The sequence below is a fragment of the Peromyscus eremicus genome, chromosome 2 (assembly GCF_949786415.1).
Source record: "Peromyscus eremicus chromosome 2, PerEre_H2_v1, whole genome shotgun sequence".
Taxonomy (NCBI): Eukaryota; Metazoa; Chordata; class Mammalia; order Rodentia; family Cricetidae; genus Peromyscus; species Peromyscus eremicus.
Window position 1 is genome coordinate 121,463,597 of NC_081417.1, and position 23,378 is coordinate 121,486,974.

At 51.2% G+C, this 23,378-nt stretch overlaps 1 protein-coding gene across 6 annotated transcripts in view; it reads left to right on the forward strand.

Annotated features, from left to right (window-relative positions):
• The window catches only part of Ssbp3 (single stranded DNA binding protein 3), a 152,275-nt gene extending 129,235 nt beyond the window's left edge, over nucleotides 1-23,040 (forward strand). For all 6 annotated transcript variants that reach the window (XM_059254623.1, XM_059254618.1, XM_059254619.1 and 3 more), the window contains 11 exons: nucleotides 2,667-2,733; nucleotides 2,829-2,905; nucleotides 9,651-9,715; nucleotides 10,293-10,341; nucleotides 10,948-10,983; nucleotides 11,464-11,518; nucleotides 12,750-12,820; nucleotides 19,429-19,507; nucleotides 20,450-20,478; nucleotides 20,573-20,674; nucleotides 21,369-23,040. In XM_059254623.1, the coding sequence (XP_059110606.1) occupies nucleotides 2,667-2,733; nucleotides 2,829-2,905; nucleotides 9,651-9,715; nucleotides 10,293-10,341; nucleotides 10,948-10,983; nucleotides 11,464-11,518; nucleotides 12,750-12,820; nucleotides 19,429-19,507; nucleotides 20,450-20,478; nucleotides 20,573-20,674; nucleotides 21,369-21,398 (660 nt within the window). In that variant the 3' untranslated portion in view covers nucleotides 21,399-23,040. The remainder of the gene's footprint in view (nucleotides 1-2,666; nucleotides 2,734-2,828; nucleotides 2,906-9,650; nucleotides 9,716-10,292; nucleotides 10,342-10,947; nucleotides 10,984-11,463; nucleotides 11,519-12,749; nucleotides 12,821-19,428; nucleotides 19,508-20,449; nucleotides 20,479-20,572; nucleotides 20,675-21,368) is intronic.
• The last annotated feature ends 338 nt before the right edge of the window (nucleotides 23,041-23,378 follow it).

Consider the following 23,378-nt stretch of genomic DNA (forward strand, 5'->3'; position numbering starts at 1 on the left):
TGTTCTCCTCTCCCACCCCCATCCCCAGCCATCCTTAGGCCTAGAGAGACCTGGACTTGTCAAAAGTCTAAGGGGTGGAGGACGAGGTGATAAGGTGGGGGTGAAACTTGCCCAAGGGTCTGCTCTGAGTCCATGGTCCAGCATTTAACCTGCCTGTCACAAGGAGGCTGTATTCAGAGAGTAGCAGCTGGTGGGATTGCATAGACTCAGCTCTTGTAGACAAAGTGGTAACGACCCTAACCCTTCCTCCAGCCCCTTCTTGGAAGAGGGTCTTCCTCCTTAATGAAGTCAATTGACAAAGTGCATTTTTTTTTTCCTGGAAGCTTTTGAGAATTGCCAAGGCTGGTAAATATAATCCTGCTATTAGAGGGCAAATGTCCTGTAGGAATGCTTAGATCAGGCAGGAGCCTGGCTGCGGAGGGAGCACGGTGTTTGTGAGATTTTTCAGCAGTCTTCCCCGAAACAAGGAAGGATTTGTTCATTCATACAGTTAGAAAAGTATCCTGCTTACGAAGAGGACTTTTCAGCCCAGGGTCGCATACCTTCTTCTGGACCTTTGGGGTGGCAGTTTAGGGCGGGCTGGCCTTCCTTGGTCCAGCCCCTTGGGGTGGGATGTCTCTGCTGAGGTGAACAGACAACCTGATGGAGGTGTAGGGGAGATTTTTTTTCATGCTAAAACATTTTTTAGCCAAAATTCTTCCAATGACTTAGCAAAAAATCTTAAAAAAAAAAAAAAAAAAACAGCAGTCCCACACACCCAGAGCTGGGAATGGAGTCACTTGTGTTGGCGCTCTCGGGGGTTTCTCTGGGTGAGAAAGCCAGGAGACGTGATGTGGGGACCGTGGAGAAACTGGTGTGAAACTGCCCAGCGTATTTCCACCTTGCTGTTTTCTTCTCCCAGAGTCCTTTGTTTCCTGTTTTCTTCAACACAAAGGGGGCAAATTTAGACAAAAGGAATTGAGAAACCCAGGTTTTTTTAACAACACGGGCTTCTTGAGTATGTCACAGATGAGGGAGCAGGAGGAGGGAGGAAGGAGTGACTTTTCCAAGGCGAGGGCCGTAGAAGAGCAGGCTTACCTCCAAGGGCATCTCTGTCCCCCATGGGCCACTGGGGGATCCACACAACAAGATTAGGACCCCCACACACACACAGGGCTGTATTTCCTTCTCAGGTATGAAGGCATCAGCCTTCTGGTGTGAGACCTGCTTTCCTTGGCCATCAATCACATATTCTTCCTCCCCTACAGCAAAGCCCAGATGGTCTTACCTACCCCTGTTTTCACATGCCCCACTACAGATAGTAATTCCCAGACCCCTTAACCTGTACTCTCCCCAGCTGAAACCCTGGCATGTAGCAGGCTTAGAAGCTACAAAGGATGTTGTACAAAAAGTGGCCATTGTTAGAGCTATCTGGACAGGATAGGTGGGGTGTACCTGTACTGGGGATCTAGGAGGCCCAAATCCCTGACCTCCACTAAAAACCACCAGTCCAGATGGGCAGACGCAGACCAGCCAGCTGAGTCATAGTTCAGGAACTGGAGGGGAAAGAGGGGGACAGATAAATTCGGGGTACAGGGACCCAGCCTCCCCAGCTCCCCAGGCAGTCAGAAACAGCAGTACCTGTGACACTACCACTTTGTGAACCTGAGATGCGGCCTAGCCAGAGAGTTGCCTTAGCCTCGTGCTCCTGTTCTGAAAAGGAGAAGCCGGGAGGGTCTGTCCCTCAACTCTCGGCTCCTTGTTGAGCCTGCTTAGCCAGAGGCAGGGCTCTGCTCAGTTGGCCCTACTGTAGCCGTCAAGGCTGGGGACCGTCCCAGGCCCACAGCCTCCACAAGCATGGGCACCCTCCACCAGGAGCTGTGGCCCTCTCTCACCAACACTTTTCTTCCAGGAGCCAAGAGCTCCTCTTCGGCCTAAAGGTCCCACAGGACGTGTTGCCCACCCTCTGCTGCCCTCTTCTTTTTCAAATTACAGCTGGAATAACTTTGTCCCAAGTAAATAACTCTTAGTCTGTTTTCCTGTTACCCTCGCCCTTTTTGACGACGGTCACAGCAGCACCTGCTCTGCTCGAAGAGCAGGCCGTCCTCAGCAGCCTGTTCCTCCACCGGTAGCTGCTTGGCTGTCTCTGGGGTGGGAGCAGATGGGAGCTGGGAGGCCTGGGCGGCCCTGCTGACTCAGGCTCAAGGTCTTAGCGCTCCAGACCTCAGTTAGCCCCACATGAATCTCCCTGGCTTGCCTGTGAAGGCCTCCTGTGGTGATAGCTCTTACCCAGTGGCTCCCTCGGAGTCCCTGTTATCTGGAGGACTTAGATGAGTTACATCTCTGAAGCAAAAGGAAGGTGGGGTTGGACTTAAACCGCAGCCCCTGGAGTGCACGTGCTGCCCCTTGGGCGAGGCTGGAGTGAAGCCATAGCATGCCTCGTTTCTGGACAGCAGATGTGCAGGTTCAGATGGAGAGCCTAGCTCCCCACTTTATTTCTTCCTGGTGCTACAATGTTCACAGATGCTGGCAAGAATGTCTGTGCTGCTTTCCAGAGCTGGGGGACCCTACCCAGCTCGCAGAGATGGTCTCAGGAAGGCTGGGTGGGGAGCAGGGTAGGGCAGCAGATGTGTCTTCTACTCCCAACTCTAGAAGCAGTGACTCAGGCTGTCTCATGTCTCTCTCAGCCTCCTGGAGGAGTTCCTGGGACACAGCCGTTGCTGCCCAATTCCATGGATCCCACACGACAACAAGGTAGAGAGAGCAGGCAGCGTGGGTGGCCTGGGGGCTGGGAGGGCTCCTCTTCGCTCCATCCTAACAGCCCGTGGCTCATCCATTTTCTTACACAGGTCACCCCAACATGGGAGGGTCAATGCAGAGAATGAACCCTCCCCGAGGCATGGGGCCCATGGGGCCTGGCCCACAGGTAACCAGCTGCCTGTCTGTCTGTCCATCTGTCTCCCCTGCCATCTGTGTGCACCCGCCTTCTCTCCTTTCTCCACAGTCTGTCGGTCTCCCACAGTTCTGGCTCTCAGTTGAAAGGAAGGGCACATTTCAGGTCCCCAGCTCCCCTCCCTGCCTGTGGGATGCTGGGTGGGAATAGCCTCGGGGTAGACAGTAGGCAGACCTGATAACCCCAGAGAACCTGGGCACAGGGCGCAGCCAGGGAGCCATCTGGGTGGCAGACTCTTCCAGGGTAAGTGTCACAAGCTGTGAAATGGGATCTTCAGAAATCCCTCTTCCCGCCCTAAGTGGAATAGACTTAGAGAGCTCTGTGACCGCCTTGTGACTCAGTGGTGGGACAAGTCAAGTGAGTGGTGGTGATGTCCTTGGATGACTTACTGTGACTTCTCGGGACCCCGGTAGGCAGTTTCACCGCATGACAAATGAGGGTCGCTATCCGTGTTCTCAGATGACCGGCCAGCTGTGGTCCGAAGCTGGCTTCATTGCCCCCAGGCTTCTGCTCCGTGTTGCTTTGACCAGTGGGCTCCATTATCAAGAAAGGGTGGTTTAAAAACCCGGAGGGTCCTCTTTATTGCCCTGTGTTGATATCTACAACTGAACAGAGTAGTTCTCCTCTTGGACACACCACCACAGGAGTACACGGGGTCTCCTAGGCCGTTCCTGCTCTGGAAACTTGCACTTTCCCCTCTGAGTATTTGAATGTGGCAGGGTTGTTCCATTTTCCTTTGGGAATTCTCCAGAAGTCAGAGAGCAGCTGTGGATAGTGTAAGTGGGAGGATTTTATTCTCTAGAATGTTCCTTCCCTTCTTTTCTGCCCTCCTCCAGTGTCTTACTTTGTCTCTCCCTCTTTATTATAGGTGACTGGGATTCTTTGGGTTCCCTCCTCGGGTTTCCAGTTCCTCTGGGGCTGAAGTTGTGTTCTCCTGCCCCAGGTGCTCGATTTTGTAGGGAAACCTGTCCTACAAACCCAGAAAGCATCCACTCCTTCCCAGAATCCCACAGCACCAACCTGCCACTTTTCGGTGGTGGTGAAAGATTTAAGAGCAGTCCTGGCCTCGATCCTCCAGGGGGGGTGCCGCAGTCATGACTTGGGTGCTTTATTTCAGTCTGCCTCGAGTCTCCCCGAGTCCTGTTTCCCTTTCCTGTCATCTTGAGCTGATCACAGGACTGCCCTTGGACAGGGCAGAGGGCAGGATCTGAAGGTTCAGCATCTTCTGTCCAGAGTCAGAAGTGGGTCTCTGTCCCCTTGGCCTGAGTGTATGGTATTCACTGCTGCTGAGGAATTCACAGTGGTGTTGGCTTTTCAGTGTGGTACAGGATCTGAGTGATGCAAGGTGAGATCTTGGTTTCTCTGCGGGGACTCTGAGAGGTTTGACAACCTTATCTTTAAGATGAGTAAGCACAATGTCCACCCTGTAGGGTGCTGAAAGGACTCCATGCTCAGTGTGATCCCTGGGCCTTGGTAGCCTCCATGAAGAAACATACGTTTTCTAACTTTAAGAACTTAAAACTGGCTAGAGAGATGGCTCAGTGCTAAAAGCACTGGCTGCTCTTCCAGAGGACCCGGGTTCAATTCCCAGCACCCACATGGCAGCTCACAACTGTCTGTAACTCCAGTTCCAGGGGATCTGATACCTTCACACCAATGCATATAAAGTAAAGTTAAATTTAAAAAACAAACAAACAAACAAACAAACAAAAAAACAGCTGAGTATGGTGATGGTTCACACCTTTAACCCCAGCATTCAGGACAGGAATCAGAGGCAACTGGAGCTCTGTGAGTTTCTGGCCAGCCAGTGCTACATAGTGAGACCCTGCCAAGTACTTAGCAGGTTCCAGGCCAGCTGAGGAAACAGAACTTAAGACTGGCATTCAGGATTCCGGTTGTTTAGGTTCGATTAGGCTCATTTTCTTTTTCTGGCAAAGTCGTTAACAGCTTCTTAGGCCTAATAGGTTGAGTGAGGGTAGAGGGTGGGTGTAGCTCAGTGGCAGAGCTTTTGCCTAACATGAATAAGACCCTTGGTGCATATCCCCGGCATCACAAAGAGTAAAACTGAAAAAAGACGCGGGCTAGAAATGTACCTCCGTGGGTAGAGCACCTGCCTGGTGTGCGCGGGGCCTGGATGTGACCCCAGCACTTGGGAGGTGTCAGCAGAAGAATCAGAGTTCAAGTCATCCCCAACTACACAGTGAGTTTGAGGCTAGCCTGGGCTACATGAGGACCTGTCTCAAACAAAGAACTAGAGTAAGAACGAGAATTTAGCAGTCAGAATGATGTTATCAGTGAGACCACAGAAGATTCCAGAAGTTTAGCTTTTCTCTTGGCTCCTGAATGTCACACCATATAAGTCTAGCACACTCTTATGAAGAGGTAGGGTCCTAGAGTCTGAGATCCCTTGACCTCTTGCTTTGGAGGGCTTAAGGTGCTTTGTTTATATCACCCAGAACATGCTAGGTAGGGTGTAATATTAAATCCCAAAATCAAATCTCTGGTGAGCAGCCTGGAATCCCCATACCCACTAACCTCTGAGGCAAGAAGGCCTGGTGTTGATTTATTATTGGGCCAGGGACAGTCAGGGAGTGAGCATCAGGGTCATCTAGGATATAGCCAAGAAGTTTGGGACCTGGTCTTAGTGACTGTTCTATTACTGTGAAGAAACATCATGACCAGGGCAACTTAAAAAGGAAGGCATTTAATTGGGGGCTGGCTTATAGTTTCAGAGGATTAGTCCATGATCATCATGGTGGGGAGTCTGGAGGCGGGCGGGCAAACATGGCGCTAGAGCAGTAGCTGAGAGCTTACATCTTAGCTACAAGTTACAGGCAGAGAGAGGGACTGAGCCTGGTGTGTGCTTTGGAAACCCCATTGCCCACCCTGTGACACACCTTCTCAACAAGTGCACCTCCTCCAACAAGGCCACACCTCCTAATCCTTCCAAACAGTTCCACTAACTGGGAACCAGGCATTCAAACATGAGCCTGTGGGGACCTTTCTCTTTCAAACTGCCACAAATCCCAAGGCTTTGAACTGCAGAGGGAAGACTCCAATCATTCCCCTGACTGCTGAGGCTCCTGCCCCGGCACAGTAGTGGACAAGAGGAAGTGACCTTAAACTTGGTGCTGGGAGACACTGCTCTCTCCTGACTGAGCTCTTATTCCTGTTTGACAAAGAGATGCCAGGAGATGACGCCTTATGAGGCAGGGGAGGGGTGGCTGTGAACATTCTGTTTCCTCTCTGCAGGATCTGTGCTCTGCCTTCTGACCTAGGCCTTCAGGGGCAGCCAGCATAATTGAGTACCACTCTGTGAGTCGTGTTGTGCTGAGGCTAGACATAGAGGTAGGACACCACTTGTATGATCCCTAGTGAAGAATCAGAATGTATTTGGCCAGTGACTCCTCTAGAATTTTCTGGAAGGAGGTGGGAAGCAGATATAGCGTGGTCTAGGTCTGTTTTATGGAGTGGCTTTCCAGTTTTTGATCCTGTATCCTATTTCAGCCCAAAGGAATGAGCAGCCAGGCATCACCCATTCCTTTTCCTCCAGGGCCTATGATGGTTTTAGTGTGCAAAATTACCAGCTGGGAAGAGGCAGTACTTCCACTTAACCATTTCCATCGAAAAATCGTGTGTGTCAATGTGAGGTAGCGAGTGCCCTATTGTCCAGGATCTGAAAAGTGAATTCTTAGACAACACTCTGACTTTCAGGCTCTTGGTCACCCTGGGTAAAGCAGGTTCAAGACCCTGGGAGACTCTGGGTACCATTCAATCCAAGGCTGCTGCCATAGCAGTTGTGGAATTCTGGCCAGAGCTAGCTAGACTCAGACCACCAACCTAGTTTGTCTCTATTTAACAAGTTCAGATAGAGGACCTTCTTGATTCTCTAGGGACAGTCCTGTGCCACATGGAGAAAGCGAATCCTCCCAGGGCCCCAAAGACCCATGGCTGATACAAGCTCAGAGCTTCAGAAGGACAACTTACCCTGTGCAGAGCACTCAAGGCTAGGCAAGAGGGAGTGAGGCCCTGGGGAGCCTCCTGTAGCCAGGCACCCTAGCTTAAAGCAAAATAGGAGGTCTGGCCCCTCCACTGCCCAGAAAACCGCCCGTCTAGCTTCAGGTTCCTCTGCAGATGCGTCTAATGATCGATGGTTCTTCCCATTGGAGGAGAAAGCTAGCACAGGGCAGGTGACTGGAAGCATGAGAAAAACTCCCCCTGAGGGAGGTAGAGAGAGCAGCCCCTTCCTGTGGGCACCAGACTGGTCGCCTGGTCCAGCAGAGCTGTGGAGCTGGTACCTCTGGTCACCAGCTTAGTGAGGAAGAGTGGGAGGCCTTGGGGGCATGTCCTCCCCGTCACTGCAGAGAATTGCTGAGCAGGGTGAAGGACAGCTCCTGTTTAGTACCCAGTCAGCGGGCAGGAGCTGGGACAGAGAGAGGCCCTGTGTCCAGCAGCTCCAGAACCTAGGTACCGATCTTCCAGCCCCATGTGGACTTGTTCTCCAAACCTGGTTTTCAGCTCAGCTTCTGCCTTACTGGATGGGCAAGTGTCTGGCCATTCTGGGCCTCCAGATTGTCATCTGTGAAGTGGGAGGTATGGAGCGACCCTTTGGGGTGCGCATCTGTAGGAGGAAGACTTGCCATAGCTCAGTGCAGGATGCCACCTTGTTAGCAAGCTGGGTAGGATTGGAATCCTCTGTCTGCATCTCCCATCTGGGTCAGTGTCTTAGGGTTTCTATGCTGTGAAGAGACACCATGACTGCGGGAACTCTTAAACATTTAATTGAGGGTGGCTCCTTACAGTTTCAGAGGTTCAGTCCATTGTCATTATGAAGGAGACCATAGCAGCATGCAGACAGACGTGCTGCTGGAGAGGAGAGTGCTACATCTTTCAGGCGGCAGGAAGTCCACTGACTGTTACACTGAGGGAAGCTTGAGAAAAAGAGACCTCAAGGCCCGCCCCCACAACGACACACTTCCTCCAACAAGGCCACACCTCCTAGTGCCACTTCCTTTGAGGGCCATTTTCTTTCAAATCACCACAGGCAGCGTTCTGCATCTCTAGATAGCCTTCTTTTGACCCATGCTTTGTGCTGTGATAGCACCCTGGTTTCCGTTAGCCCTGGAGTACGAGGCTTGCCTCTTCCTGGGAGAAGGGCGGGTGTGTAGCTCCAGCACCTGGAAGATCTTTCTCACGGACCATAGTGAGCTAGCTTCCTATGAGGGGTGGAATGGGGGCAGAAACACTCTGTGATTCCACAGCAGCACCAAGGGCTGTGGTGGGTCTGCTGATGTCCTCTGTGGTCACCATGCACCCCTTGGCTCTACGAGCACTCAGAACCAACACTTCACAATCAGCACGGGTCCCTGTAAAGCTAGAGGCACCTGACCTCTTTGTCCTTGTTTTATAGACAAAACAGGGTTGTGGCCCTGCAGGCAGAGCCTGGCCCTTATCCCAGCTTAGCAGTAACCCTTCTGCTCCTTCGGCGCCTCGTTTTGTGATCTCTGAGGGAGTTACCATGGCTGCTGAACATCCACATAAAACACGTGGCACAGTGTTATCCTCCATAGTGAGAACTGTCATCTATGTAGTTGCCGGAGTCAACAGCAAGTGGCCAGGCTGAGGTCAGCTGTCCTGTGGACTCTGCTCACCATGCAGGTGTCTACCCAGAGCAGGCCCAGGGAGTGAGGCTCTGTGTATGCTGGCTGCAGCCTGCCCTCCCTGTAGGCCTCACTCCTTGACAGGTATCTGGATCTCGCTGCCTGTATCTTCTAGACTCAAGGCCTCCATGGATGGCCTGCAGAATAGTGGGCCCCTCGGTGGGGAGGTTTGGGAGACAGACCTTTGTGAAGACCTGTTTTCAGCCCCGTGTTATCTCCACACTTGTCTGACCAACACTGTCCCCCGGCTTCACCTCCTTTCCGTCAGAGGTTTTGGGAAAGAGCCAAGGCTTAGGGGTGAGACCCTGGTCTGCCATTTGCTAGCTGACCGTGGCCAGCTGCTCCCTCTTAGACCCCCAGCCTCTTCTTTTGTGGAGGGGACTGGCTTCAGAGTGTTATTCCACAGGCAGAGCAGACTCAGTAGAAGAGCAGTGGGGACAGCAGTGGGCATCTCACACCGGAGCTCAATGCCGCCGGCATCCCTCCACCCACTTCTCAGATGCCCGACCAGGGCTTTGCCCAGGCGTCTGGTTGTGCAGCTTGTTCCGTCCCCTGACGGTTTCTGTCAGCCATTGAACACCTGGGCTTGTAGAGTTGGGGTCTAGCCATGGAGCGACTGTCCTGATGGAAGAAGGCCCTTAGAGTCCAGCAGCTGGGGAGGGATGGTCACGTGTCTGGTAGCCGAGAGTGTTGAGCATCCTGAGGTCGTTGGGATGGTGGGCTGGGGCCCTCTGTGGTCTTCTCCCTCAGAGTCTTATGTGACTCCTGTAGCTGCTGAGGCCTGTGGGAAGGGGCTAACAGCAGCTTGCTGAACAGAGACTTTAGGGATTACCGTGGTGCAGCCCCTGAAAACGCATTGACTGTTGTGACTATCCCTCTGTGCTGGCTTGTTGTCATTGTGGTCCCTGTCACTCGGTCCCCATCCTTTCTGAAAGAATGTATGATTTTTTTCTCATCAGGTTGTCTTCACAGACTAACCCTCACTTATATTCTGTGTTTGTCTCCCTCCCCGGTTCCCCTTCTCCTTCTCATAGACTGACCCTTGGTTATCGTTGCAGAATTACGGCAGCGGCATGAGACCACCACCCAACTCCCTCGGCCCCGCCATGCCTGGGATTAACATGTAAGGCAAAAAGGCCCTGGCCAGTGCCTCAGAGCCTATGGCCTTCCCACCCACTGTTGGAACCCTAGAAGACTCCTGAGAGTCACTGGTGCCTCTCTCGGCCTCAGTTTGCTCATCATTGGGATGAGAACTCTGCCTTATACAGTGTTGTGTGCCAGGCACAGTGTTGGACTCACTCATTATTCAGGCTACACCTGCAAGGGGTGGTTATTCCCTGCCTGTGACGTCACTGAGGCACAGAGAGGTAGAGTGACTTCCTCAGACTTGCACAGCTTCAGTGGCTGATCCAAGATTTCACCCCTCATTTCTAGTGCTAGATGAGAATCTGGGGCCTATCTTCCTAGGGAAAAGCAGGAAGTCTTTTCTATATCATTTTATGAATATGATATAATTTACAAAATTTACATGAAGTTTGAAGGAGTGCGTAAGTGTCCGCACATGGAACTACCCGTCCCCACCAGAGTCAGATGGCCCCTAGGACTTCCTGTGCTGATGTCAGCTGCTCCTCTGCCCCTGCTGGCTCCGCTCCGTAGAGCCTGTACACCGCTTTCATTGTGTCCATCTCTCCTTCCCTCAGGGGCCCAGGAGCTGGCAGACCCTGGCCCAATCCCAACAGTGCTAACTCAGTGAGTATTCAGGTCTGGGAGGGACACCATTGTCCAGGAGAGAGGTGTGGGCCCAGGGTAACTCCTGCTGTCCCCAGGAAGCGGCGTCAGGACGGACAAGTGCACTAGGGTTCTCCTGATGCCTCTGAGAAGAAGGAGGCTCATATGGGTGGAGCCCAAGGGCAGTGTGCTGGGGTCCTCAAAGGTGGTCCTGCCCTGCAGGGCTCATAGGTACCAGCTTAGAGCCCGGGCTCCAGGGGCCTCATTTGTCCAGAGAAGAGGGTCTGGTGTCCAACATTGAGGGGAATGATTAAGGCTCAGTGCAGACAAGCTGGGAGGAAGGGGTGTGGGTGTCTGTGGGTGTTGCTCTCGTCCACACTCCCAAATGGAAGGCCTCCTGGGACCCTACTCCTAGGCTCCACTGAAGACGACAGGACGAGACCAATCCCCAGGACCACTGCCTTGTGGCTTCATTCATGCCTCAGGCCTCCTCCTCCTCTGGAAACTGACCAGGCTACTAATTCCCTGGGTCCCCAAGCCTCTCCTAAGAGTGGGTTTGGGGGCGAAAGGGCCCTTGTCTGCCAGGGAAGGCAGCTCCAATCCATAGCTCCTAAATCTTCCTTCCAGATCCCGTACTCCTCTTCTTCACCCGGTACCTACGTGGTAAGTGCAGCTACGGATTTTGACTACCCTGTGCAAATGCCCAGCTGCCAGGCATGAGGGCCCTTGGGGTCTACTGTGTTCCTTGTGAGCATACCTCTGAGCCCAAGATCCAAACTGCTAGAACTTTTGCTGTCAGTGTTGAGGTATTTGTGCAGGCCCAGAGTGGCCCAAATTTCTCCAGACCTGACCCAGGAGCGGTCTCTTTCTGAGTGGCTACCCAGCAGGCTGTGTATTCCCACTTAGTGCCTGCCTCTGGCTTTCACTAGTGGGTGTGCACACACACCCGCCACTGATGCCTCTTGGCTTGAGAGGAAGAATGTAAGTCCAGCTTCCTTCAGGCTTGTATGCTCCAGTTCTGTGTGCAAGAGATGCTCAGCACCGGAAGGTGCCAGGCTTGCCCAGGCACTGGTAGGTAGTATAGAGGCCTCCCAAGCCTCTTATCACCACAGGCTACTGACGACAGCTTTTATCTCATCTCAGGGACCCCCTGGTGGTGGCGGCCCTCCAGGAACCCCCATCATGCCTAGTCCTGCGGGTAAGAGGGCTTGAGGGGAAAGGAAGAACCCGGTGGGGGTGGGGTGCTGTGCGGTCCTGAGGGCTCTGTTGCAGATCCTGGCCTTTCGGTCACTGCTTCCTGAGTAGTGCTTCCTCTCCCGGGCACTGACACCTAGTGAGCCCTTGCTATCACTAACCCATGGTGTGGCCTCAGTCAGGTGACCCATCTTGTGCTCCTTTACACTGCTTGGTAAAGAACAAGGTTTAGCCGAGGTCAGGGACAACAAGGTTTCTTTGCCCTAGGTGACTCAGAAAGGGTCTATGGGGCCCTGGCAACTTGGAACCAGGATTCTAAGGCGCACACACACACACACACACACACACACACACACACACACACACACACGCTCCCTGAGATATTCCACATCTCTAGGCTTCTGGTCCTTTGCGTAAGAGATCTCCTTTCCCTGTTTCTTTTATCTAGAGAGGGCGTATGTGCACACGAGGGCAGGTGCACACATGCACATACACACAGTGTCAGAATTATCTGTCTGCTCGCTAAGAATAGCATTGCAGTCAGCCAGAAGGAGTGCAGCATACATCCCCTACCCAGCCCAAAATAGAGGAAGAATTTCTGCTCCTAAGAGAGCACTGTTAGCTGATTTCCTGAGGAGGCTTTCCTGGCTAGGTGGGGTGTGGCCGGAGCCTCCCCTTCCAGCTCCCTATAAAGGAAATCTGCTCAGCTGCAGGGGTGGAGCTGGCTGCAGCCGCAACCGGCTCCCGCTCCAGCTCCCCCTCTGCAGCATTGATGAGTGGCATGACCTACATTCAGACTGGGTCACGTTAACCCACTCCGTATGTTAATGCGGCCCCAGCCCCAGCCCCGTCTCCTTACCCCTCAGCCTAGCAGAGTGGTTCTGGGTAACTTGCTGCGTTTTCTTTCCCTGGGCGGGGCCGGGAGGCAGCACAGGTGTGTCCTTGTGTCCTTGCTAAGCCTGTGGATCGGATCTGAAGTCCCCTGCGCTGTACCCGCCCTGCTGCCCAGACACCCTGAAATTCTTGGGTTTGTGGTTGAGTGGTTTTCACAGTTGAATTTTCTGTGATTAAAAACTTTGTGAATCTTCATTAAATACAAATTACCCAGAAGATGGTGATACTTAGAAGAAATTTTAGGTGATAAAATACAAAAGAATGAGTTCAAGTGCCACGAGTTTGTTTTAATTAAGAAATAAATTAATCACCTCGACTCTCCGGTTCCCACTATTCTACAGATTCAACAAATTCCAGTGACAACATCTACACAATGATTAATCCTGTGCCGCCTGGAGGCAGCCGGTCCAACGTGAGTCCGCTTTCTGCTCATTTACATACCAGATACCATAACAAATCATAATTAACTTCATCAGCTGAGGGGAAAGCACGTGTAATTGATTTCAGCCATTTGTTACCAAAGATGAATAAAAGAAACCATCAGAAAAGTGATTACGTCTTGGGCAAGTCAGCCCCCATCTTACTGCCAGCGGGGGTGTGAGGGGCAGGACTCCCCCTCAGCTTAGGTGTGAGGATGCTGGCAAGGGAGAGCAGCAGGGCTGCAGGGCCCTCTAGCTTAGTCCCCATTCTTCCGACTAGCCGTGCCACCTTGGGGGGTCCCTCTCTCCCATCTTCCCTGGTTCCTGAGCATTCTAGCTTTGGGTGAAACCTAAGATGTGCCTTTGGGGACTTGCCTCACCCATGGCATTGCCAACATGGCAGCTGTTTACCTCTACCCCGGCTGTCCTCTCATCTGGAATGCCTCCTACTGTCCTTCTCATTCGCTGTCCCCAGTGCCAAGTCCCCTAAGCACACTCCATGGGACTTCCCCATGCCATGCTGTACAGCTAGGTCATCATCCCACTCACCTCTGGAAAGAGCTGGTCTAGTGTTGGTCCTGGGGTGCTCTGGGCTTGGAGAGGATGTAGTCTTGGGACCCTCATAAGATAAACAAGAATCACCTCAGGTGTCAGATCCCCACACGGGGGCTGCCCTGCGCTGAAGATGGCACACGTTTGTCCGTCTGTTGATGAGGTATGTGTCCAGGACCTTGTGCACAGTAAGCAATGCTCTCCTCCTGACCCCAGCTGCACGCTAGCACTGGCTACTGGATACATTCTATCCCAGCAGCCTTCCAGAGGTCATGCTCTTCGGCCTGCCTCCCTTGCCAGGGCCATGTGTTGAATAAGTATGGCACGCTCCCTATTATCCAGCCCTCCTCCCCACCCACTAGCCTGGCTGCCCCTCACTGGGGTTGTCGTTCATCCAGATTTCAACACTAGAATCTCTGTATCCTGAGGTGCCCCAGGCACGAGTCCTGTTTTGTAGCAGTGGGTATGGATGGCTGAGTGGAGAGAGCACCAGACCCATCCAGGCCCACTGCACAGGGTGGGAAACCCTGGTTAAGTCAGATGGACATGGCTTAGATCATCCGTCACCTGCAGTCACCATTATTGTATTTTCCCAGACCGTGGGTGCTGGTGGGCATCACTCAGGCTGTGTTATCCTAAGGGCTGTGACATCAGGGCACGGGCCTCTTTCTGCCCGCTGCTGCAGTTTGCTCTCAAGTTGGCATCAAGGTGGTACTGGGTTTGCATTTAACATTATGAATACTGTGACCATGTGTTTAGGAGTTGAGGTCATTGAGACGGTGCCAGCTCCAGCGTGACCCAGACAGTACCAAAGAGAAAGCTAAATGACCCTTAATTTTCTGACAAGTGGAAAGGCACACAACTGGCTGAGGACACTCAAGAACATTAGATTGCATGTAGACAGGGACTTAGGCATCGTCCCTGGGGAAGCAAGCCCACTCTCTCCCAAGTCCATGACTACTGGCACATCCTTCTGAACAGAAAGCTCTTTTTGTTCTTCAGAAAGAGTTACCGTGAGCATCTGTCTGACTGAGCACTACCATCTCCCATTCCCTGATTGTCACCAAGACAGTTGTGCTCCAGATCTAGTGGCTGTCACGGAAAGTCCTGTGTGTGAAGCAAAGGGAAGGGATTTGATGACAGACGTCCCAGCCCCTTGGGCACAGCTGTGCTCTCCACAGTACACCAGGGACACCTCACGTCATTGTAACACAAGACTGCATACTGAGTGTGCAGTTCAGGGTTAGAGCACGTGTGCCTCAAACGCAGGAGACCCTAGGTTCGATCCCCAACACCACCCAGGAAAACTAAACAAAAGACAATTTCCTGCTAGGTCCTTTGATTTAAGAACTGGAATTCTACATTATCTTGATTTCCATGAGGCTTTTAATGAAATTGCAGAAAGCAGAACTGTTCTCTTATTAAATCTAGCTTGAGTTTGCTCATTGATCTGCATGTTCAGCAAACAGTTTTAATATCGCTCTTGGCAAATTCATCTGAAACCCCTCACCAGTGAAACAAAAGCATCTCACACCCCTTGTACCACCACTTCTGTGACAACAGCCTTCATGATGGAAGTTTAAGTCACTTGGCACTTTACAGAAGAATTTCATGCAAATTTTACTTCCTTCAAATAGAGAATACCAGCCGGGTGTGGTGGTACACACCTTTAAACCCAGTACTCCGGGGGGGGGGGGGGGGGGCGCGGGAGGCAGGAGGATCTCGTGAGTTCGAGGCTAGCCTCGTCTACAAAGAGAAACCCTGTCTTGACCCCCCTGCCTCCTGAGATACCTCTTTTGTGTACCTGTAAAATGACAGTCATTGCTGGCAACCACAGAGAAGTTGGTAAACGTTGGCTTTAAAAACTCAATGTTTTTGCCAGGCAGTGATGGTGCACGCCTTTAATCCCATCACTTTGAAGGCAGAGGCAGGTGGATCTCTGAGTTTGAAGCCAGCCTGGTCTATAGAGTGAGTTCCAGGACAGCTGGGACTATACAGAGAAACCCTGTCTCAAAAACAAAAAACAAAACAAAACAAAACAAAAAATCACACACCTCAGTATTTTTGCTGGGTGTGTTGACAGTGTGTGCCTTTAATCCCAGCACTTGGGAGACAGGCATGCAGATCCTGAGTTCAAGGTCAGCTAGGTCTACAAAGCCTGTTCTAGGAAAGCCAAAGCTATACAGAGAAACCCTGTCTCAAGAAAACCAAACCAAACCAAGACAAACAAAAAAAAAACACCCCATAACTCATAGTTTTTAAGATGAGACAAGCTAGTGTGGTGACTCACACCTATAATCCTGCACACAGGAGGCAGAGAGGCAGGAGGATTGCCATGTGTTCTAGGCCAGCCTAAGCAACATAGCAAATTTGAGGTCAGCCAGGGCTATATAGTGAAAACCAGGCCTCAAAACAGAAAAGCAAGTGTGCCAAGAAGGATATCCACATCTAATCTGGGAGTCTGTTGAGGAAGGATGAGAAAAGGAATAGAATAAAAAGGGAAACATGGGGCTGGAGAGATGGCTCAGAGGTTAAGAACACTGGCTATTCTTCCAAGGGTTCTGAGTTCAATTCCCAGTACCCATATGGTGGCTCACAACCATCTGTAATGAGATCTGGCTCCCTCTTCTGGCCTGCTAGGATACATACAAACAGAACACTGTATACATAATAAATAAATAAATCTTAAAAAAAAAAAAAGGGGAAACGTGTGTGCTCACCTGGGTGGTCGCACTAAACCTCACGCTGTAGAAGAGTGACTTAGTTTTTCAGGAGAGGCTGCAGGAGAACTCAGAAAATGACATGGTCAAGGGCAGCCATGTTAAATGGAACTCTCAGTTTCTTTTATTAAAACTGCCTTATTTGGAATTCTACTTGGATCTCACAAGTTCAAGTATCCTCGTGTGAAAAAGAGGTTTAATTGAGTAGGACATATGTCCTGTGTGTGCTAGTGTTTGGGAATGCTGGCCATCATGTGCAGGAATGTCATTATTATAAAGAAGGATGGCCCAGCAGTTTTGAGGAAGGAAGCAGAGGTCGATGGAAGGTTAGACATGTCAAGACAGAAGCATTATTGAAAATATAGTTTCCTCAGACATGACATTTCTTTAACCAACCTGACTACTAACTGCTGCTGTTAACTAGTCCTGTTTTGTTTAAGTAGTGGTGTTTCTGTATTAGAAAGTTAACCAATATAGACTGAAGTGGGGCTGGGACCGGCGGCAGCACGCACAGGCAAGTCGGTGAGGCTTCCCTCCTCACACCAGCACACGGAAATGGGCTTGGGAACTGGGAGATGTGCTTGCCATGTACATGTTCAGTCTCCCAGAACTCCTGGGGCTTGTTCGTTTGTTTTTAAAGCTGGACACATGCATGTGCCTGTCCTGCCAGCACTGGGCAGGTGGAAGCAGGCTAACAGAGTTCACAGGTCAGCCATTCTAGCTGAACAGAGAAGCTCCAGGCTCAGTGAGAGACTCTTTCAAACACTTAAGGTGAAGAGCAGAGGAGACTCATAACCATGACCTCTAGCTTTCTTGTGCAGGTGTACACGTTCACCTCCACACGTGTGTGCACAAAAAAAATCATGTATACATAATTAAACATAATTAAAAATACCCCCACCCCTGCAAAAAAAGAAAAAAGAAAGAAAGACAAAGAAAACTTTAAGCCAGGTGCATTGGTGCGTGCCTGAAGATGGAGCTGCTCCGGAGGCTGAAGCAGGAAGATGGCTTGATCCCGGGAAGTCAGGGCTGATCAAGGCAGCTGGTACTAAGTCATCTCAAGAGAAGACAAGGAGAAGCTTAAAACGAAACCTACAGAATAGAGAATTTACACCCGATAAAAGACTTTAATTTAAAATAGATGAGGAACTCGTGACAGCTCAGTAATAAAAGACAGCCTAGTTAGAAGATGGGACGAATATCTGGATAGATGTTTCTCCAGAATTGTGCAAACAGGCCATAAGCACATGAAGAAGCTGTTAAGAAATGCAGGTTAGGGGCTGGAGAGATGGCTCAGAGGTTAAGAACACTGACTGTTCTTCCAGAGGTCCTGAGTTCAATTCCCAGCAACCACATGGTGGCTCACAACTGTCTGTAATGAGATCTGGCGCCCTCTTCTGGCATGCAGGGATACATGCAAACAGAACACTGTATACATAATAAATAAATCTTTTTAAAAAAGGAAGAAATGCAGGTTAAAACACGGTGAGGTGGCTCTTCATAACAGGAAGATGGCTGTGCTCAAAAGCTTGGGCAGTGACGATTGTTGGGGCTGAAATGGAGGAAGGAGCCCTCACTGACTGCAGTAGGGACATCAGATATGCAGCCTGGCAGTGCTCAGGAGGGCGGAGAGAAGGGCTGCGGGACTCAGCAGTTGCACTCGGGTGTACCTGTCAGAAGTGGAAACGGCCCGAGTGTGTGGTAAACAGGTGTGCATGGCAGAGCTCTGCCCAGACTTCAGTCCATAAGGAGAAGCACAGTACATATTTGAGCGAGAACATGAGGGATCCTTAGAAATGTGCTAAGAGGCTAACACTAGCCACTGAAGGCCATGGGGGTGCCATGTCCAGAGTAGGCAAATCCATAGAAATGATACAGACTGACCATTGACTAGCTTAGGGTCAGGGTGATATAAGTGTCCTAAAGTTGATGTGGTAGTTGCCCAACCATAAATATAATGGATCAGTTATGTGGTATATGAAAGTTTTTATGTTATTAAAGCAGTAGGTGGAAATACATAATAATATGTAATTTCAAAATTACCTGATTTGGAGACAGACGAGTTAGTGTATGTCTTTATCCAGCACTTGGGAGGCAGTGGTAAGTGGGTCTCTGATTTTAGGGGTAGCCAGGGTTACAAATGCCCTGTATCAAAAAAAAAAGACAAAAACCCCTGATTTTTATATCTTGGTTGTATCTGTGTTAGTGGCATATATTTGTATGTATGTGTTATATATATATTATGTTAGCAACTTCGGACACTTTCCGGTCTGGGACAGCCGTGTCCTAGGAGCTTCATCTTTATATCATTTGGGCTTGTTAGCATGAATTTGCTGCCACAGTGTGCCTGGAAAGGTGACAAAGAACTGAACCCCTGTGTTCAGGAAGTGGCTGACACCCAGCCCTGCCCTGCCGTTATTCAAGACCCCAGACCCTGTGCACACCAGCTCTCTGCCAGCTCTCCACGCTGCCTCCTGTCCCACGGTCTGTTGCCCACACAGCAGGTCTGGAAAGGCTTCTGCAGCCTGTTCCGTCGGCCCAGATTCTGTTCATTTCTGCTAAGGCTGTGCTACCTCCTCTGTGCAGCCCATTCTGATTTCCCTGCCCGTCTCTGAAGCTGCAGTCATTCCTGCCCTGTCTGTGGCTGTGTTTGGAACTCAACCATCCACTCTCCTGATGGGTGGCTGTGACACAGGTGTGACCCCAGCGTGGTCCTCCCTCTGTCACGTCTAACACACCCCCCCACCCCACCCCACCCCGCTTATCTAGTCAGCATCACAGGCATTGGCTCTCCAGGCTAGACTCGGGGGTCACTCAGGACCACGAGGGGTGGCCTTGTGTGCCTTCCTTCCTGAGGTGGGCTTGAGAGTGGCAGACAGGATGGAGTGGAATGGATTCCTCACTGCCCCCTGAAATGTCCCATGTCTGAGGGATGGGCCCCATGATAGGCGGCCCTGCTGTACTCAGCTTCACCTCTGCCCCAGGAGACTATTCGGAGTCAAGATACGTTCCTGGGCATAATGGCTGGTGAACCAGACATCTACCCAGGAGTGGGTCAAGCAGTGTGAGGAGGCCCAAGAAAATGGCGGGTGGGCTGACTATGCTTATTTGACTGGTACATACAGCCGGGCACCTCAGTTGGGCAGTCCCCAGGGCCAAGATAAGGAACCGGTTTCGGCCACCTGGGCACAAGGAGACCCAGTAGCCTGGAGCATCCTGGGTGGTACTTCTAAGAAGGGGGCCCAAGGCCTGAGTCTTTGGGAGTGCTTGGGAAGCAGGACAGGTGCAAAGGGCCTGGATCTTCTAACCGTGCTCTGCTTACCCCACAGTTTCCAATGGGTCCTGGCTCAGATGGCCCAATGGGCGGCATGGGCGGCATGGAGCCACACCACATGAATGGATCCTTAGGTAAGCCAGCACCCACAAGTGTTCTGCTCTGCCTCCGTGTTGGCCTTGACTGGGCACCTAGGAAGGTCCTGAGTCCCGAGCAAAGCCACCTGCTGCCTACACTGGGTATTCTCTAAACAGAAATGATGTAAACTCACGTGCACAGAGCCAGGAAAGACAGGGTCTTCTCAGAGGATGGAGAACCCCACAGAATGTGATCCAGCACCCGAATTGGGCCGAGCATGGCGACACATACCTACTATAGTCTAGCATTCAGGAACCTGAGACAGGAGGGTCAGAAGTTTAAGGCTGGCTTGGGTCACACACAATAAGACCCTGTTTCGAATTAAAGAAAAAATGGACCAGAGGTGTAGTCCAGTATTCAGGCACTGACTAGAGCATCCGTGAGACCTGAGTAAGATAGAGCTGGGCATGGTGGTGCCTGTCTTTAATCTCCGCACTCAGGATACTGAGGTGGTCAATTCATGGCATGCCTGGGCCACATGGCAGGATCCTGCCTCAAGAGCAAATGGGGCTGAGGACTGGCTCAGTCAGTAGTGTGTATTTGGTGAGCATGAGGACCTGGACTTGATCCCCAGCACCCACATAAGAGCCGCGCACACTATGGCATATGCTTCCAATGCCAGCTGTGGAGGCAGAGACAGGAGGATCCTTAAGGCTTGCTGCCAGCCAATCTGTAGTTGAATCAGCAAGCTGAATCCAGGTTCAGTGGGAGAACTTGTCCCAAAAAGGCATGTGGAAAGCACCTGGAGGTGGCCTCTGACCTCCCCCAGTGTGCACTCTTGTGCACACATACATACATACATGAAAACAGTACCCACGTATACTCAACACCCTCCAAGAAAGAAAGAAAGGAAGAAATGCCCTCTATGTATACTCAACACCCTCCAAGAAAGAAAGGAAGGAAGAAATGCCCTGACTTGGACTCTTCTTCTCTTTTAGGATCAGGAGACATAGATGGACTTCCAAAAGTGAGTGACACTTACGGCCCCTCCCTCGCTGTCACCCAGTCTGTTAGGTCAGGTTGTTGGGGACATGGGCTCACCTCCTCACCTCTTTCCACAGAATTCTCCTAACAACATAAGTGGCATTAGCAATCCTCCAGGCACCCCTCGAGATGACGGCGAGCTAGGAGGGAACTTCCTCCACTCCTTCCAGAACGACAATGTAAGTCCCCAGAGCCCCTGACTCTTCTAATGCTTGGGTCCTGGTAGTCCCTTAAGCCTGGGGACCCTGTAACTGCCCGCTCACCGTGCTGCTTTTCACCTGTTACTTTCCACCCACCTGCAGAGCCCCAGACATCCATTGCTTGTCCCACTGCCTGATCCTGGGGGGCGGGGTGGGGGGGAGTGCCTGTGTGAAGTCTGGAAGCCTTCGGCATTCATAAGCAGAAGTGGCTGGGGAAGCTCTGAGCTGATTGGTTAGGCAGCAGTGCCCCATGGGATCGTGCAACTTCCTGGGCCCTCCAATCACAGGGGCTAGGTGGCCTTCCATGGCCGTACTCAATGATGAAAACAGCTTTGGAGAGCACTAGACTGTGGCTAACCCACAGCACCCTCCAGGAACTGGGACTCACTCATTCCCGGTTCCCTGCTCGCTTGGTTTCCCCAAAGAGCTGCCTCCAAGGGATAAGACCTAGAGGCCATTTGTGCTGCCAGAGTTCCTGGCAAGAGGCATAAGCTGGTCCCAGGGCTGTCTCCTAGGCCCTGCCTCCTTGACTTCACCCTAACCCTACCCATTGTGCACCCCAGGTTGCTTTGGCCAGTACTGTACCAAGCCTTCAGGCTGTCGGCACATTGCTGAGTCCATGGCCTCTGCTCCCCACCTGACAACCACCCCCAACCCTGCTTCTCCCCTGCAGTATTCTCCAAGCATGACGATGAGTGTGTGACCCCCCTCTCCAAGACGCTGAGAGCCGGCATTGCAGGCAGAAGATGCCAGAAATTATGCAAGAAGAAGTGAGGTGTCGATACCAGGAGCTGGGGGAGGGTGTCTCCTGCTCCCCTCCACCCCTCCCATCCACTCCCCGACCTTTCCCAATTTTAGTTACATGCAATAAAAAGGCCAAACTTTTTATTCCGTAAAACATGAAGGACAGAACTCAAAATGTATTTCAAGTCAACAATCAGAAAAATCCCACCCTCTCCTCACCCTAAAGGACCTTTCTGTACATGACACTTTTTGTTGGTTTTTTTGTTTATTTGTTTGTTTGGGATTTTACCGTTGCTGGGATTTTTAATTTGTTTTTTGGGGGGTTTCCTTTTGGGTAAAAGAAAAATTTTTTTTAATGGAAGCTTCTAGCAAGCCCTACACCCCACCCCACTCAACCTCTTTGCTTTCTTCTTTAAAAAAAAAAAAAAAAAAGAGAACAAAAAAAAAGGAAAAAGAAAAAAAGGCCAAAAAAAAAAAAAAAGGAAGAAAACCCCTCAAGCCCTCCCGTCTGTCCCCAAGTCCTGCCACCAGAAAAGCTAGTCTAGGTGTGCGATATCACACTGACATTGTAGCCATCTAAAAATAATAATAATAATAAACTGGACAGTTTACAATCAGTGGTTTCTTTCAAAAGCTGTTTGGGGCAAAGGAACAGAAGTCAACCATTTCTACGTGGGCCTTTGGGGTTTGCACTGGGCAAGGAGATGTGGGTGTCTGCTTTGCTCTGGCTGGCCGTCACGACACACCGGCACCCCGGCCCTCATCCTGTGGCCAGAGTCCCCAACCTGCTGTCGCCTAACAGAGACCATCGCTGTGACCCAGCGCGCCCCACTGTTCCAGGATGGCTGCCTCTTCTTCAGACCTCTCGTGCCCAGCCACTGGGGCCTCCAGCCCCTCAGTCCCCACCATCTCCTGGCAAGAATCCCACTGGCTGGGTAGGAAAGGCCCCACCAACAGGATGGCTGCGATCTGGGGCATGGAGCCGACCTCCACGTTCCGGTCCCCAGATCCTCACAGTGTGCACAGGCAGGGCGGGCTGAAGTGGTTTTCTTTTTTTCTCCTGTTCGTCCTTTTTCAAAGATGGGTATTGGTTAGAATCGCTCTGTATTTGCTTGGAACTGGATGGACAGACTTCGGCATCGCTGTGGGGGTGGGGGGAGCACCAGCAACCAACAGACACTGTTTCCGGTCCTGTTTTTATTTTCAAAAACCGACAAACCTGATGGAGGAGCCGCCCCCTCCTAGGAGGGGTAACTTGGCTGCCCCGGCCTCGCCCCGTGGCAACCTCTGTGTCTTGCCCTGAAGACACTGAATTCTTTGTACATTTACACCCCCTTCGTGCCCACCCACCCTTGTAGCTGGTCTTTGTTTTCTTACCTCCCCTTTCTGACCCATGTATATCATATTATGTGAGATACCATCTGCCTGAAAAAAGACCTTGTGCGGATTCTTGGGAACATTGTAGCTGTTTCTGTGTTTTTTCTTACCTTGTAGTCTGGTTCTGAATTATGAGAGGAAAAAAAAAAGTAATTATGATACATTGTAGTTTGTGTACGATATATGTTGATAACGTTTTATTAAAGGGACACCTTTTTTCCGCAGCCCTTCCTGACATGTTTGGGGGGAACCCGGGTCGGAGCTGATGATACCGATCAGGAAGGAGAGTCTGTGTCTGGTACCTGAGACTTTTTCCTTGCTCTGCAGGCACCTGCTGCCTTTTCCTGAGCCTGAGTTCAGTGCTGAATACAGTAGCCGTGGGAGGGGGTTGGGACAGGTGGACGCCAGTTACCTCAAACCCGTGCACGTTTGTTTTATTTTAAAAAAAAAAAAAAAAGTTGTTAGTTTCCATACCCAAAGTACCTGGTGTGTCTGGGATTGTTGGGGTGGTAGGGGGTTCTTGGCTATTGGAAGGATCCCCCCCTTTGTTTTTTAAATCCCC